The sequence below is a fragment of the Bos javanicus genome, chromosome 7 (genome assembly GCF_032452875.1).
Source record: "Bos javanicus breed banteng chromosome 7, ARS-OSU_banteng_1.0, whole genome shotgun sequence".
Taxonomy (NCBI): Eukaryota; Metazoa; Chordata; class Mammalia; order Artiodactyla; family Bovidae; genus Bos; species Bos javanicus.
The window spans coordinates 24,196,130-24,214,298 of NC_083874.1; the positions used below are offsets into that span (position 1 = coordinate 24,196,130).

An 18,169-nucleotide genomic window follows, 5' to 3' on the forward strand; every position below is an offset into this window, starting at 1 on the left:
TTTTGGCAGTCACCATCCCTAAAATAAAGCTAATATTACTGCCTTCCTTCTTTTGGAGTGGAGGGCAGAAGTCTTTGGTCTCAATGAGCTAAGTCAGTGTAAAGTTTTCCTGGTCAATAAATCTCCAGATACAGCAAGGTCAGAAAAATACCCACAGAGTTATATTACTATTAATTATAGTTCATATTATTATTTCCCTGATAGTTATATATTTTATAATAAAATATAAGACCTGGGGCTAAGTTTCAGTAAAGGCTTACCTGATATAAAAGGGGTTATTTTACATTTAGTTGGAATTCACAGAGAGAGCTAAATTATTTGTGGCCCTAAATAAAACAGTACGTGATACGTATACACAGTACATATATGGTATATATTCATATTTTTGATACATCATTTACATAACAAAAATCTAAAATACCACTAAATTATGAAAATTATATAATTTATAGATAATCATACTATGAATAGTGAATTATTATATATAAATTATATAATTTTCATAATTTAGTGGTGTTTTAGATTTTTTTATGTAAATGATATTACATAAACCACCACCACCATGAAAAGTGAAAGTGAAGTCGCTCAGTCATGTCCGACTCTTTGCAACCCCATGGACTGTAGCCTACCAGGCTCCTCTGTCCATGGGATTTTCCAGGCAAGAGTACTGGAGTGGGGTGCCATTTCCTTCTCCAGGGGATCTTCCTGACCCAGGGATTAAACCCAGGTCCCCTGCATTGTAGGCAGATGCTTTACCGTCTGAGCCACCAGGGAAGTCCAATCATATTATGTAAATTATACGTAATTTACATAACAAACAAATCTAAAACACTACTAAATATTTGCACAAAAAACCAACTTTTGTTATTTGCAATGGACTGCATCACAGTATTTATGTCTATAAAAGGACCATATGAAATATATGAAAGTGAAAGTCACTCAGTCATGTCCAACTCTTTGTGACCCCATGGACTATATAGTTTATGGAATTCTCCAGGCCAGAATACTGGAGTGGGTAGCTGTTCCCTTCTCCAGGGGATCTTCCCAACCCAGGGATCGAGCCCAGATCTCCTGCATTGCAAGCAGATTCTTTACCAACTAGCCACAAGTGAAGCCAAAATACATGAGGAGAGAGAGAAACAATTCAAAGAAAAACCACCTTTCAGGCTAAAAATAAAAACATTCCTCCCTCTGGCAACCATATGTGACTCCTATGCAAGACTGGCAGAGTATATAGCTGTTATGTTACAAGGCTACTCAAAGTGTGGTCTGGGCACTGGCTGCCAGAAAGTGCACTACAATGTAAATCAGCTACATCACTGTAGCACACAATTTAGTTCAACTGACTTTTTAAAAAAAAAAAGTCAAGGCTTTTTCAACAAAGCCAGAAATGTGCTGTATTCTGGCATAGCTTCTTAGCTCATCAGAGGCCACACTTTCAATATAAGATCAGTTACTGAGAAGTTTGGGACGATCCCCTGGAAAAGGAACAGACTACGGACTCCAGCAGATACTGGTGGGAAAAGTATCTGCTCGCAACACGGGAGACCTGGTTTCAATCGCTGGGTTGGGGAGATCCCCTGGAGGAGGGCATGGCAATCCACTCCAGTATTCCTGCCTGGAGAATCCTCATGGACAGAGGAGCCTGGTGGGCTGCAGTCCATGGGGTTGCAGAGAGTCAGACATGACCGAGAGACTAAGCACAGTACAGCACAGCACACTGAGCAGTTAATGAGAAAATAAAATTTAACATAGAAAATTGTATTACATACACTAATGTAGACTTTAGATGACTTTCTAAGATTATATGGCAATAAAGAAGAGTGAGATACAGGGTGAAGGGAAGAAAATAGAAAAGAACTGGGCAAAAATGTTTTCCTAATTGCAGAATGAGGAAGCACTTGCAATTGCTAAAAACTATAGGAAAAAATATGAGATTTGATTATTTAAAAACAGTCTGCAGGTCAAAAACTTTAAAAGACATGATTAAACTAAGAGAACTAGGAAGCTCTTAACAATGCTGCTGTAAGTTGCTTCAGTCGTGTCCGACTCTGTGCAACCCCATAGACGGCAGCCCACCAGGCTCCCCCATCCCTGGGATTCTCCAGGCAAGAACACTGGAGTGGGTTGCCATTTCCTTCTCCAGTGCATAAAAGTGAAAAGTGAAGTTGCTCAGTCGTGTCTGACTCTTAGCGACTCCACGGACTGTAGCCCACCAGGCTCCTCCGTCCGTGGGATTTTCCAGGCAAGAGTACTGGAGTAGGGTGCCATTGCCTTCTCCGGTCTTATAACTGATCAAAAAAGAATGCTCTTAACATCAAAAAAATTCTGAAAAATTATTTTCTATTAGCTTCAGTTTCCTCATCTGCAAAAAAATGATAACAATAATACTTAGTTCCAGACTTCTGTGAGATTTATTAGATATGGATAAACGGATACAACATCTGATAATAAAAGACTTAATTTTTATTAGATAACCTTTCTCAACCTAATGTAAATATGATATTTTTAAACTTAAAAATATTGTGTAATTTTGCAGTTTAGAGTTAACACCACAAGTCTGGGTTCCAACCTGCACATTCTAAAAAAGGTCTAGGACTTGTCTTACTCTTTGGATCAAACTCTAAGCCCTTGAAATATCCCGCCTAATAAAAAAGTATCTTTGTTTACGGGGGCCCTGAGATATGTCCAGTAGTTAATACTAACAGCATTTGTGGTGGGGGACTTAGAACAGCTTGACCTCTGTAGGGAATGGGTGGTCAGCCTTGCCTACATAACTAAATTCCACCAAAAACCCTGGATACCAAAGCTCAGGTTAGCTTTTCTAGTTGGCAGTACAATGTACGTGTTCTCAGACATTATCAGAGAATTAGCATTTTCTACACAATTCCACTGGGAAAGGACAAGAGGAAGCATGTGCCGAGCCAGGTATCTCCTGGGCCCTGCCCGATGTGCCTTTTTCCATTGCTGATTTTAATCTACATCCTTTCACTGTAATAAACTATCACTATAAGTAAAGCAGCTTGGCTGGATTTTATGAGTCCTTCTAGCAAATCATTGAACCAGAGACTCTCAGGGACTTTCCCCTCACACAGTAATATAACCAGTTAACATATGCATAGTAATTTACAACTTGAAATCAAAGTATAATCTATTGCTTTAAGAAGTTATGTTCATAGAGATGATTTAAGACATAAAATATAGTGAACATGTGTATATGTATATACTCAACAAACCCTGTCAAAATTATGAACAATTTCCTAAGGTATTTTTATTTATAAAAATAAAATGTTAGCCTTCATCAGAGTAAATTAATGAAAGTCCTATCTGTATTTCATAAGTATAAAAACATTAAATAATTATCAAACATTCTATTGCTGAAATTTTGGGTTATAAGAAAAATAAACACTCCCTTGATCTATCATTTAGAAAGAAAAATAATTTTGGAAAAGTAATCATAAAACATTGGTATAAATCACTTATTTCCTCTTTCTTGCTATGGATTTGAACTTACACTTTTGTATATCATTACCTATAATTATGACAAGTATTACTTACATTACACATAAAATTATAATTGGTAACTTCCCAAAGGAAAAACTTAATAGATTTTTGCAGACATTATTTAAGATTCTTTGGCAGTCGTAAAAGAAGGATTTTCTTTTTTTTTTTTTTGTTCACTTCAGTTACTAAAATTCTCACCCTACCAGCAAGAGTCAGTTTTATTACTTGGTGACCCATATTGACTTTTCCAGCTATATGTGGAATTGCTCTGGGAATTTCCAGAAATCAAATTCAAGGCAACAAACATAAATACATCCATTTCAAATCAATTTAGAGACATTTCATATGTGAATATGAACAAGTTAAAATGGAATCATTCTGCCATTCTTAAATTCTGGGTTGAAAAATTAAATGATCCATTTCTGCCTATAGGAAGTATATGAGAAGAAGTTATAACTGAAAAAAAAAAGAAATAAAAAAAATAAGAATTAACAGCTTCACTTAAGCAGCTTAATCTTAATTATACCGCTAAGTAAAAGAATTCTGTTGGTGTGCTTGTATGTGTATTTGTGTGTGTGTGTACATGTGCACATGTAAGATCCATATAATTATCTAACATCTATGAAAACTTCCCCTATTAAGAGGCTATGTGTACATGAACATTGTTTTTTATTTCTTCTTCCTACATGTTTGTTTCATTGTTTTATATTTTACAGTGGATGATGATGTAATTTATATAGATGAACTTCCTGCTGTTTGTTCTTTTGATCTTTATAAAGACACCATTATTCTCACTGCTATTGTCTCCCTCTCAAGCATCAAGAAATTTTTTGGCCTATAGTTTTGAGACAAACACTGCTTCCTGGTAAGGAGAATTTTTAGTAACTAAGTAGTTCAACATATATCACATGTCCTGGGATTAATCCATCAAGCATTACACATACCTTTGGCACATCTCTATTGATTTTGGGTGCAGCTCTATAAAAGTCAAATAAAATAATATTTTACTACCATTTTAGCCATTCCGACCTGAGTTTCTGCTCATAAACCAATGTTTCTACTACATAAAGCTGAAGTGGCATTTCCTTAAATCATATCATATAGTTTTTTAAGCTCTTGACCAACCTTTTGCATGTTAATAAAGCAACTTGTACTGTGGTTTGTTCATTTAATTACTGTTTCTCCTACATTTTAGAATATAGCACACATCAAAGAGAAGTATACTTTTATAATGTAAAATTTCTTTTTAAAGTGAACCCTCTAGTATTCATGGTACTTGACAAAATCATTAATGTCTGTTTCATTAAAAGGTAATCAGCTACCAAATTGTTAATGCATTGTTGAAGTGAAAATTTTAAGTATTCAGAAACTTGAATTTAATTTATAGGAATTATATTTATGATTAATTTGCCCTAACTTAAAATGTTTTTAATAATAACTTTTTATTGCCTCTAAATACTATTTCTCAGCATTCTTCATTCAAATGATACATGTGGTTTTTTCCTATTATGATTAAACTGAAACATCTTTAAAGTATAAAATCAGTACTGGAATTAAGAATCTAAATCCTATCATTCCTGGTATCAAATACTGAATGAGGTCATTGTATTGTATGCTGCTGCTGCTGCTGCTGCTGAGTAGCTTCAGTCGTGTCCGACTCTGCGTGACCCCATAGACGGCAGCCCACCAGGCTCCCCCGTCCCTGGGATTCTCCAGGCAAGAACACTGGAGTGGGTTGCCATTTCCTTCTCCAATGCATGAAAGTGAAAAGTGAAAGTGAAGTCGCTCAGTCGTGTCCGACTCTCAGCGACCCCATGGACTGCAGCCCACCAGGCTCCTCCATCCATGGGATTTTCCAGGCAAGAGTACTGGAGTGGGGTGCCATCACCTTCTCCGTTTGTATTGTATACTTTCCCTAAAGGATGATGATTTCAAAGTATATTTATCTTTTCTTCTTTTTCAAGTAACAAACCCTCACATATCCTAGAGCACTCAAATGACAACTGAAAGCCTGCATAAGAGAAAATGAAAGTGTTTCTACACATTTAAAAACAATGACATCAAAAAACCAATCACTGCTGATAATGTCCTATTTCCTGCCCTAGGTTATGGGTACATTCAATATTTGATCATTTATAGGACTACATAATTATGACCGGATCATTTTTATATATTCCAGTTTACTTGACTAAAAAAGGGTTTTTTAAAATAAAAACCATTAAGTCTTATATAAGTTTTCATCAAAGTTTCCCTTTACCAATCAAATTCCACTGCCAACTCAAGTTTACTCAACTGTCTACAGAGTCCAGCTATATGATGAAAACAAAGTCAGCTGGATGAATGGTAGCAAAGTGCTGCTGCGTGTGATGAGCTGGGGAGGATGGGCCCAGCCTAAAGGGTACAGACGCTGCTCAGCTCCAAGGGATGGCTGCCATATGGGACTGTGCGTCTAACGCTGCCAGGTCTGGAAATTTGAATTTTTATGTCAAATTTATATTTTTTAATGTTGGCAACTGATACAATTTTTGAAATACTGCAGCCAAACCAAATATGCCTTTGACCAAAGGGGCCTCCATAAAGATCACCTCCCTGAATAGGGCTTCAGTAAATCTGAGTTCAATTAAAATACTTTTCATTTGTGCTGCTGATACTGCTAGCACGTAGAGAAGCCTACAGTCAAAATTAGGTCTGATTCCCTAACCCACACCATTCTACTATAGTGTATTTACTGTAAAGTAGTGAAAGTCTGAAAGTGTTAGTTTGTTAGTTGTTCAATTGTGTTCGATTCTTTGTGACCCCATAGATTCTAGCCTGCCAGGCTCTGCCAAGTCCATGGAATTCTCTAGGCAAGAATACCAGAGTGGATTGCCATTCACTTCTCCAGGGGATCTTCCCAACCCAGATGCTTTACCATCTGAGCCACCAGGGAAGCCCAATTTCCATAAATACAGTCTATTTCTTACGTCATTTGAATCTCAAACAAACTTCATAATACAGGTATTATCCCCATTTTATTGATGAGGAATTCAAGATCTACAGACAGTAGACAACTTAGTGTAGAAATTCAGAACAGTATGACCTGAGTTAGATGACATGATCAAATTTTTCCTCTAAGATAGTATTTTCATCATTCTAGGAGGGTAGATAACCCCTCTCTACTTCAGGTTTCTTCTCTATAAGATGGGTACTCTAACAGTCTATTTGACAGGAAAGTTGTGGGGATATATAAAGCATGTAGAAACGTGTCTGGCACATAGCAAGACTATAGTAAGTGTTGCTACCACCACTTATTATTGCTATTTTTATTATTTGCAAAATGAAATCCTTGCTTTGTATGAGTTTTAAGTGAGCTAATCTATGTACAGTGAGTAGAATTATGTCTGAGACGTACTTAATGTTCATTACACATGAACTGTGTGTCCAGTTTAATTCTCTTTCAAATGCATTACTTCTAAACTGTGCAGATAACTCCTTTTGCTCTCTACTGGGTAATAACAAACAGGAACTGTCAAAAGTTGAAAGCATTTTACTTGTATGTAGTGTTTTCCTTGGATGCTTGAATAACGCATATCTTTTTAGTGTCATGATTATTGCAAGGTTTATATCATTTGAAAATGTGTATTGAAATGAATCATGTGCCATGTAATGACTGTTCTAATGAGGATTTTAATAATGTAATAAGATTTTATTCAAAATATCAGGAATGGTTAAAATAATCAGAAAATACTCTTCAAATGTAAATGATCTTCCCTCCTTAATTTCCCTAATTTTAAAAATCTTAGGCTCAAAACAAAAAAATGGAAAGATATGCAGGCAATTCAATACCTCAAATTACAAAGTTATATTAGCATAGCCAGGATTTTTACTTACTTGTGGCCCATTTCATGAGCAATTGTAAATGCAAGGTTTAAGCCATTGTCTTCAGCAATAATACATTTTCTCTTTTCACTACACATTCCACTCAAGTAAGCTATACCTAGAAAACACAAACATTAATTATCAAATATCAGAATTAAAGTCCAAATATTTATGTTTGGTATTAATAGAAGAAAAGAAAAATGACAGTTTTCCCCCTCAAATATATCTATTAAACTGTGATATCCAGCCCCTATAAATAATTTCAGGAGAAATATATATATGTCACTCAATAAACTGTTAATAGTCTTTTAAATTTCATATTTTAGATGGAATCATTTTATCAATTATATAATTCTCCAAGGAATACCATAAAAATACATTTTATAAATATCACTTTTCATTATCATGTAAGATAGTCACAACTTAGAAAATGTAAATAAAAAAGCAATGATTATTTAAGCATTTCTCAAATCTTGAAATCTCATTTCAAAGAAATACCCTCAAATAAATTACATTTAGAAGATTCTTGAACTCACATTTATATTCTGAGTTAGTAAAATTTTGAAATTTTATTTTGTGAAATATCATTTTAACTAATGTAACTTAAAAACTATCCATGGTAATTGGAAAACTAAGTGTTTCCTTTGAAAATTTCTTAGCTAATAAAGATGATCTGATTCAGAGTACATGATACTAAAATATTAAGACAAAAATTTCAGCAAAACATTTGACCCTTTGGTTTAAATTATTAGTAAAGATGATAGTATATGAAATCACTTATATTCATTAGTCAAAGATTTATATACTATTTTACTAATTAAGACATATACTTCAATAAATATTATTTAATACAAGGTACTATAATCATCCAAGAGTATATTTTATGTATTCTCAAGTAACAAGATATCTGTTATAAGAAATATATATATTTTGAATTATTTGTATGTTTTCTAAATTTCATCTCCTTTTAAAATACATGTAATCTCATTTTGTGAAAAAAATTAATGGACAGGTAAAATGATTTGCCAAAGATCACATGACTACCAAGGATGAATCCATCCACCAGCTAATTTTATTTTGCTTTTGATTACAATTTAGAGCACGCTAATGAAAGATGGTTAGCTGAATGCTGTGACTTTTTTCTCTCTTCAGAAACCTGAAGAATAATGGTAAGGAATAATTAAATTTAAATAAAACGACAAATCATCTTGACCATGTTTTGGGGAGAGAAGATTCGTGAAGAAAGATGGACTGATTTAGTGGAGCCACAGCTCAAATGATAGGAAAGAAGGAGTTTATGAGCACAGTAGAACCCTAGAGAGGCTCAAGACTGAAACACACAGGTTTGAGGAAAGGCACTGCTGGAGGGTTGAAAATGGAGATTAGTTCAAAGTATATCCTTAACTACTCTTTCAAACCTTCATACTAATGTCAGGGCCTGGTATCCACTGGTTTATCAGAAAAATGAAGATATATTTGTTAGGCAAAATGTAGTATATACGTGTTACTTAAAAAACAGAACTAGAGAAAGAAATGGTCAAGAGATTAAGTATAAAGATGTTATTTTCTCATTGTATTTAGAAATTAAAATAGATCTTACAGACATTCCAAATCCACAAAGAGATGAATAGCTTCTCTATTAATAGATGGGTGGATGGACATATGAATGGATCAATAGATGATAAGTCCTACTTTATTTGGCTTATTAAGGCAATTGAAATTACACTATGATTAAATCTAGATAAAGTAGAAGGAAAGATGAAGGCAATAATGAGCAGAAGGAAGAAGAGAAGGAAGAGGGGAGAAACACGTTCTTTAGTTCCATTCAACAATAAGTGATATAAAAACTTTTAAAAATTCTTAAACATAGTGTGAATATTATCAGTGCTAAAGTGAAAGTTAGTTACTCAGTCATGTCCGACTCTTTGCAAGCCCATGGACTGTAGCCTACCAGGCTCCTCTGTCCATGGGATTATCTAGGCAAGAATACTAGGGTGGGTGGCCATTGCCTTCTCCAACGGATCTTCCTGACCCAGAGAGCGAACCTGGGTCTCCTGCATTGCAGGCAGATTCTTTACTGTCTGAGCCACCAGGGAAGCCCTGAGTGTGATAAGGCATGGTCTTATTAAAACAACAAGAGATGGAAAATCAAGATTTGGGAGTAACTGAACTTGTGTCCTGACTGAAGGGAAGAAGAGAGGTGGAAAGAACAGAGAGAGAGATGCAGGATGAAAGTGAAGTACCCCATATCAAAATTCTCTTGAGCATTTTAAGACTTTAAAAAACACATAATTTGAGATTAAATGTTCTGCACAAATTCTAAATCAAGCTCAACTATAATTAGCATGCCGATGACCACTGTTTGGTACAAAATTTCCTTTAGGATGCCCATATACTTCTTCATGTTTTTCACAACTGAAATAATTTCATCACCATATGTAGATTAAAATTCAGCCAACGTGTGTTGTCATGTCATATATTCCTTTGCTATGTGGACCAGTACATAACAAATTTAATCACTTTAATAAGTATTATATTTCTTCACCCATACCCATTCAAATATATTGTTCCCAAATAAAGATGGTATTGTTGCTTGTTTTTAAATTCCTGTATTTTCTCCATTATTCTTTTTCTTATATGCTTTCCCATATTTTTCTGTAATATTACTATATTGGCCAGGATTTTCAGTGTACTATTGAAATATCTGTGGTATTGAGCTCTTCACTTTTCCTGCTGACTTTAGGAGGAATGTTTACAGTTTTATAATGGAAGATGATTCCTATAGAATTTTGATAGATATAGCTTATTAAGTAAAGGAGCTTAATTTCTAACATTTTTGTATGTCTAAGTGAAAAAAAGAGGCAATGTTATCTGAGGCATGGGTCAAAGGTGAATGGGAGTTGGAAATACTTTTTGGAAAAGAAATAGAAGCTTGGAATAGCAACTGAAAGAAACAGGAAAGACAGCTGATGAAGAAGTCAGGAAATACTTAATGTAAATGGATCAGAAAGTATATGGTTCTGCAGTGGATGGAGAGCAAGAGCCTGGGTGGTACTAACATGCCCAGTTGAATGGTATACAACCTAATGGCTGACACAGAGAAGGCTAACGTGTGGATGAAATCTGGGCTGAGGTTTTGTTGATCAGGTATAAAGGAAGAATCCCAGGGTGTAAGAGATTACAGTAAAACTTAAGAGTCAGAGAAAAGACAGAACTTGCAACGGCTCTATGCTTGATAATTAAAGAGGAAGGGTTGGAGCCTGATCATTAAAAATGAATACAGTGGTCAGGAGAATGGAGTCATCAATGAAGTAGAAGAAGAGACACTTTCCAAAGAAGTATTGGAGACTGTGACACGAGAGGGATTTAGGGATTTTTAGATTTCAGAGCTGAAATTCCAAGACACGACTTAGGTATTGCCATGAGGGTAGAAAAGGGCAGAGGTAGAGGTTGAGGTCAAAGAATCATTAAGTAGTGCTCAGGGAACTGATACCATGAACATGAAATTGCACCTGATCACAATTAACTCAGGAAGGTGGGAAACACAGCCAATATTCACAGGAAATGTGGGCAGGGATCAAGGAGAGAGAGGAGTCACAGTGACAGTGAAGGATAGGATGGCAAAGATCAGAGTTTCAGCTTCAAATGGTGAGTTTTTACATGAGGATAGGAGAGATTCTGACTTAGAAGCAGCAGTGGGAAGCAGGGGGAATGCAACAGTGTAAAACTCTGGTATCTTCCCAGCACCCGCCCTGTGGTACAAGGATGAGAAAGAATAAACAGTGACCTCTCTGGGGACACTAAATTCTTCACCGATGCTGCTGCTGCTGTGTCACTTCAATCGTGTCCGACTCTGTGTGACCCCATAGATGGCAGCCCACCAGGCTCCCTCGTCCCTGGGGTTCTCCAGGCAAGAACACTGGAGTGGGTTGCCATTTCCTTCTCCAATGCATGACAGTGAAAAGTGAAAGTGAAGTTGCTCAGTCGTGTCAGACTTCTAGCAACCCCATGGACTGCAGCCTACCAGGCTCCTCCGTCCATGGGATTTTCCAGGCAAGAGTACTGGAGTGGGGTGCCATTGCCTTCTCCCACTAGGTATGGGAAATCAGTAACTATTGTATGGTCATATTAAAATATATGGTGATAAAAATGATCTTTACAATACACAAGACATTTTATACTATAAAATATTTTATGAAATAAAATTCAAATGTTGATAGAGGAATGATTACAACCAAGTGTCAAAAAATTCAAATCACATTTTCATAGAACAAAAAGACCACATAAATATGCTAAATTGTTAATATCAATTATATTATGTGAAGTGATTATAGGTAATTTTTCTTCCTTTTTTCCCATTTTCCAAGTTCATGTGTTTAAAATAGCTTTACAGTGAGAAAATTAAAGACAGAAAATTATACTCATGTCTATGAAATCTGAGCAGTAATCAATACAATGTCTTCTACATCAGAATGTAATTTAACAACCAAAAAAGATCCTCTCCTATTGTTCTTTTATTTAAGTGTAAAGTCAAAATCTTCAACTAAGTTTCTAATAAATTTGAATTTCATTGTTCTTACATTTGGCACACAAAGGAGATTTTCTTTGACTTGAAAGTTATGGAGAATAATTGTAACCATGACTAATTTAAATGACTTGCATTATTCTGTTTAAAAGCCCTTGCTTTTCAGGTCCTTTCAAGAACCCACATGTTTCCTATTATAATAAGGGGTAGAGGTTAGGAGGGGAAAGGATTTAACACAGCTGTTATTTAAAGATAGATATAACACAGGTCCTTTTTAAAGCACTTTTTCAATATAAAAAACTTATGAAAAGACAAAGGAAACCAAAACAATTTCTAATTTCTCAACTAAAAATTAATCAAATCATATACCAGGAGTCAAGAGAATTTCACATCTGAAAACAAAACACTGGACATGATATGATATACCTCAAGATAATCAGAAACCTTTAAAACTCTACAGGATGCATGCTATAATAACAGACTAATTAGAAAATCAGAGTGTTTTTTTAATTAATTTATTTTAACTGAAGACTAATAATGTTACAATATTGTGGTGGTTTTTGCCATACATTGACATGAATCAGCCAAGGGTGTACATGTGTCCCCCTATCCCGAACACCCCTCCCACCTCCCTCCTCATCCCATCCCTCTGGGTTTTGAGTGCCCTGAGTTTGTATATGATCAAATGGGTGTATCCTACCAAAAGTAAGTCTTCCAGCTGCAGAACTGTTGCTTTTAGCCAGTGGGTAAACCACCTCAGTTCAGAATCCTAGCTTTCCTGGCACAATCCTAGCAAGTTATTTATCTTATGATTGCACCCTATGAGGTAAGTTATTTATCTATGTGTCCTACTATTTCTTGAATCCTAATGTAATGTATGTGACAAGGGCCAAAGGTACATACTGAGCTCTGCCTTCAGGAGTATAAGCTACACAAACACCCGTTTAAAAATGTTATCACTGAGACATAAAGACATACATAGGATATTATGGGATAATTTTTTTAAGACACTGAATAGGGGGAAATCAAAGCGGGAAACAATTTTAGAGAGGGAAACTGGTTGGTGGTATCACTGAGTGGGAAGAGGTGAGTCAGGGAAAGAAGTAAAAATTGGGTGTGGAATTTCTGAACTAAGGATTGATTATGGAAAAGGGTAAGCAAATTCTTATGGGAATTGATGTTACTGATAGAGGGGAAGCTTCTGTTCTTTAAATATGCAAGCCATGTAGTACATCTCTGCATCAGCACGGTATCTGGCACATTCTCAGTAAGGGGCACTTTAAAGGAAAAGCATAGAAAGACTAATATAAAATGTGAGTCGATTGAGGGCTTTGAATAAAAAAATATAATTTAGAAGAAACAAATGTATTTCATCCACCAATTAGAAAAACATTTATAATAACTTAATCATGGTGCCCAGAAAATGTAAAATCCACTTACACGATAATATTCAAATTGGGCTTTGAACATATTTTAAAACAAATACTCGCCTTACTACTTTGCAAATTATCTGCCTCTCTTCCATTAAGAGACAAGATGATCTAGGAATATAAAATTATAAGTATGTAAGTTAAGAGTTTAATATCACTATAATTATAAAGGTATTTAAGAATAGGCTTCCAGATCCTCTTAAATGTTTAAGTCATCTGTAACATTCTTAACAGTGTAGTTTCTACAAATACTATGAAAAAAGTGACTCCTAAGAATAATCAAAACAGTATTAGTTTAATAAAAAAGCATAACAGGCTCTGTGGTCAAATAAGGCAAAATATTGTTTAGACATTAAAATGTTGTTTGTATGTTCCTATATCATGGGAGAATGAGACTCTTTTGTGAAAACCACATAGAAATGTCAAATAATATACAATATACAAATTTTTTAATATATAGCTAAGGTTGATGTAAAAATAATTCCAAGTACAGGAACAAAGCTTAAAAAATTCAAGGCCTGAGTGATAAGATCATGAGTTAATGCTGTCAGAACCTGGGTATCATATAAGACACAAGTCTTATTAAATAATGGGTGTGGTTCCAAAATATCTGCATGACAGGTATTTAGTGAGTAAAGAACTAAGATCCATATACAAATAAGAAAGCCTGGAATTGATGCTGTTAATGACTTTGAAACAGACTTGAATATAACTTTAAAAATCCATATGTAGGGAAGCAACAAGGAACTCTGGCTCAAAATAAATTCTGGGAATGCTAGAAAAGACTTCATAAACAAATCAAAACCCAAGCCATCATCATGCATAAGTGTAAAGCCAAAAGAATACTAAGCCATGAATGTAATGTACAAATTGATCATACAATTTGGGGATCATGCAAGGATTACAGAATTCCTTGTCAGTTAAGTAAAAACAAATGAAATATCACTATGATATCATCTCAGCAAACAGAAAATTCCCACAGGAAAGTCAACTTAAGATCACAAATAAAAATCACCAGCCAAGTAAAGAAAGGGTACACTGTGAGAGAGAAGTCACTTCCATATTAAAATTAGAGAATAAATGGTGATGAAATAAAGACATTTTTAACATAAAGATATGGAACCTGAATCCACATTCACTGGGTCACCACAAACCAAATGCATCTTTTTGTAAATTAGAGATAGAAACCCCTTCTAATGGTACATTATATCAAAATATTGGTATAGATAATGCTGTGATAAATACAGGAATGCATCTATCTTTCTGAATTAGTGCTTTCATCTTTCAGATGAATATGCAGAAATGGAATACTAGATCAACTGGTAATGCTATTCTTACACCTTTTGAGGAACATCCATACTGTTTTCCATCAAGAATCAGGATATGGAAATGACCTAAGTGCCCATCAATAGATGAATGGATTAAGAAGATGTCTTACATATACACAATACTACTCAATTATTAAAAAAAAAGAGATGCAATCTTGTTATTTGTGACAATATGCTTGGACCTTGAAGGAATTAGGCTAAGTGAAATAAGTATAATAGATGAAGAAAGATAAATACCATGTGATTTTACTCACATGTGTATATAAGCAAACAAAAACCAAATAAATGAACAAACAAAACCAGATAAAAACCAAAAGATACAGACAACAGAGTAGTGGGTTACCAAAGTGGAAGTGGCAATGGGGAGGGCAAAATAGGGGTTTAAATGCATGGTGACAGATGAAACTAAACTTATGGTAATGAGCATAATATAGTGTACACAGAGGTTAAAATACTATATAATGTATGCATGAAATATAATGTTATAATCCAACGATACTTTAATACATTAAAAAGCTAATCAGCAAAAATTATCGGTATAAAGAAATGTTAAAGAATTTTCTTCAAAAAGAAGGAAAAAAATCTCATAATGAAACATGAAAATGCAAAGAAAATAAAGAATAAACATATAAACTGTAAATAAATATCAAGTATACAAAACACTGATTTTAATGTTCTACAATTTTAAAACACAGAGAACTGAATATAGTGGGGGGAATGAATGGAGTTTAAGGGTTCAAAAGTCTAGCAATATCAGGAGACCAGTAAAAGGAGACATGCATAACACATACAGTAATTTCAAAAGAATAGGAAAATAATATATAACCCACAATTGTAAAGAAAATGGAATACAAATATTGGATTTACTTATATAAAAAGGCAAAAAAGGGTAAAGAAACAAGAAATAAAGTGAAAAATAAAACAGATAATATTTTATACCAAAAATTTAATTAAATATAAAAGACTAAATATAGTAAACTCAAACTAAAATGATAGAACTGCATAATAAAAATAAACCCTAGCTGTACTCCGCTTCCTAGAGATACACTTTAAAAATAAGGACATAGATAAGCTAAAAGTATAAGAAAATAAAATGGTATAATATGTAAAAATTAACCAAAACAGAGTAGAAGAGATCATATAAACACTACAATTGTGCAAATTATAGCAAAATAAATTGAAGCCACAAGCATATCAAAGATAGAGGATTGTTTTTATAATAAAAGGATTTCTACAATAAAGATATCACAACTTATAGGCTCAAAATACCTAAAGCAAAATGAACAGAATTAAGAAGAGAAATAGACAAATCTACAATTAAACTGGGAAACTTTAATGTGTCTCTTTACAGTTGATGGAACAACCATAAAAAATTCACTAAGGACATAACAAATCCAAACAATAAATCAGCATGTCTGTCTTAACTGACCTAAGAACATTGCACACAACAAAAGTCACATTCTTTTTATGTGTACATGGTATATTATATAAAACTGACCACTTAGTGAGTATTGGAAAACACTCAATACATTTCAAATGTGGAAATAATCCAAAGTATGTTCACTGGTCATGATGTAAATAATCTAAAGAACTAAAAAGATAACCAGAAAAAACCAAACAGTCTAGACATGAGATGATACACTTCTAAACAGTCCACAAGTCAAAGAATTTATAATGGAAATTAGAAAGTACTTTACACATAGTTATAATAAAAAGAAACCACATCAAAAATATGTGAACTGCAATGACAATGCTTAGAAAATTCTTAGTGTATATTAGGAAAAAAACAAGAGACTGAAAAATCAATGGTTAAAATTCCTCCCAGGAGATGGGAAAAGAAGAGAGCATCAAAGCTTAAGAAAGCAGAAGGAAGGAAATAATAAAGAGGAAAATCATGGGAAAATAAAACAAATGTAGAAGAAGACTGACAAAAATGGAAACTTTCCTAGTAAACTGATTAAGAATAAAAGCGTGACAAATACAAACACACTACCATCAAAAATGAATACGGAAATGTCTCTACAAATCCTAAAGACAATACGGTAATATATAAAATAGCATGCTAATAAATTTTACAATTTACCAAAGTTGTCACAAGAAGAAACACAAAATCAAAAATTTCTCTAATAACCTCCTTTTTCCATTGTACTCCAACTATATTGGCTTTTTTGGGGTGAGGGGTAGGAGTCATTTCTCAAATGTACAAGCATGTTTTTACCTCAAGGCTTCTTCACTGGCTTTTCACCTGTCTGGAACATTCTCTACATAGATCTCTTTCTACATCATCTACCAATTTTTTAAAATATCGTAACCAAGCAGGATCCTATGGTGCTTTCCTGGGGGAGACCCTTCTTGCCATGTCCTCTACCTGCCTCTCGCAGTAAACCTGTAATCTCCCAGGCCTCCCCTGGGTGACAAAAGCCTAGCTCAAGAATTAATGAGTGATAAATTAGGAATTTGGGATTAACATATACAAAAAAAAATTAATGATTGAAAAGTTGTGAACACACAGTGACAAAAGCAGCAGCTGGACCAGCAGAGCTATAACAATTTAAACAAGTCAGCCATATGGCAGTCACAGAATCTTTAGCTCCTCCCTGATGTATATAGAAACTGTATCTGATGCACATTCCTGAGTTGTTTTATAGATATTACAGCCCCTACCAAATGGAAGAACTATATGATGACCATGAGCATGTAGTCCCCAGTCCAACTGGAGCCTGAGGACTGATAATGTTAAGCCCTCTGACAACACCCTATTACCTCACCACCAATCAATCAGAGAATTGTGCACAAGCTGATCATATCTCCTGCAACTCCTCTCCCTCATCTTTCCTTTTAAAATGCTTCCCTGCAACTTATCAGTGAGTTTGTAGTTTTTGCACATTAGCTGCTCTCAACTCCTTGTCTGGCACCTACTCCACATCTGCACTTTCTTCACCACAACCTGGTGTTAGTAGATTGGTTTTACCGTGCACAAGTGAGCAAACCCAAGTTCCATTCTGTAACAACAACACTTTTCAGTAAGGCATTTCTGGATTACCACATTTAAAATTATAAATAGGGAGGGACCGGGACTGCAAAAAAAATAAAATAAAATATAAGTATAAATACTCTTCTTTCCACCCTGGTGTTCCCAGGTTATCTCTTCCTTAGATCTACTGTTTTTTTCTATGCTTCATTTTATTTCATTTTTAATGCCTCATTTCCTTTTTATCTTTTAACATACCAATTAATCTAATTATTTACCATGACTATTGACCATCTCTCCTTCAGTATGTGTCACGTGGGCAAGAAAGCACTGAGAAATCAATTTGTTTATTCACAATGTATAGACTATGTTTTGTATATACAGTGATAATAATTTTAAAGTACACCAATACACAATTCTTTTTTTTTTAATTTTATTTTATTTTTAAACTTTACAAAATTATATTAGTTTTGCCAAATATCGAAATGAATCCGCCACAGGTATACATGTGTTCCCCATCCTGAACCCTCCTCCCTCCTCCCTCCCTATACCA

General features: G+C 34.5%; 1 protein-coding gene across 1 annotated transcript in view; it reads right to left on the minus strand.

The window, feature by feature from the left end:
* The window catches only part of ADAMTS19 (ADAM metallopeptidase with thrombospondin type 1 motif 19), a 266,648-nt gene that overhangs the window by 129,410 nt on the left and 119,069 nt on the right, over positions 1-18,169 (minus strand). Inside the window, exon 8 of the mRNA XM_061422888.1 lies at positions 7,375-7,480. Within this exon, the coding sequence (XP_061278872.1) occupies positions 7,375-7,480 (106 nt within the window). The remainder of the gene's footprint in view (positions 1-7,374; positions 7,481-18,169) is intronic.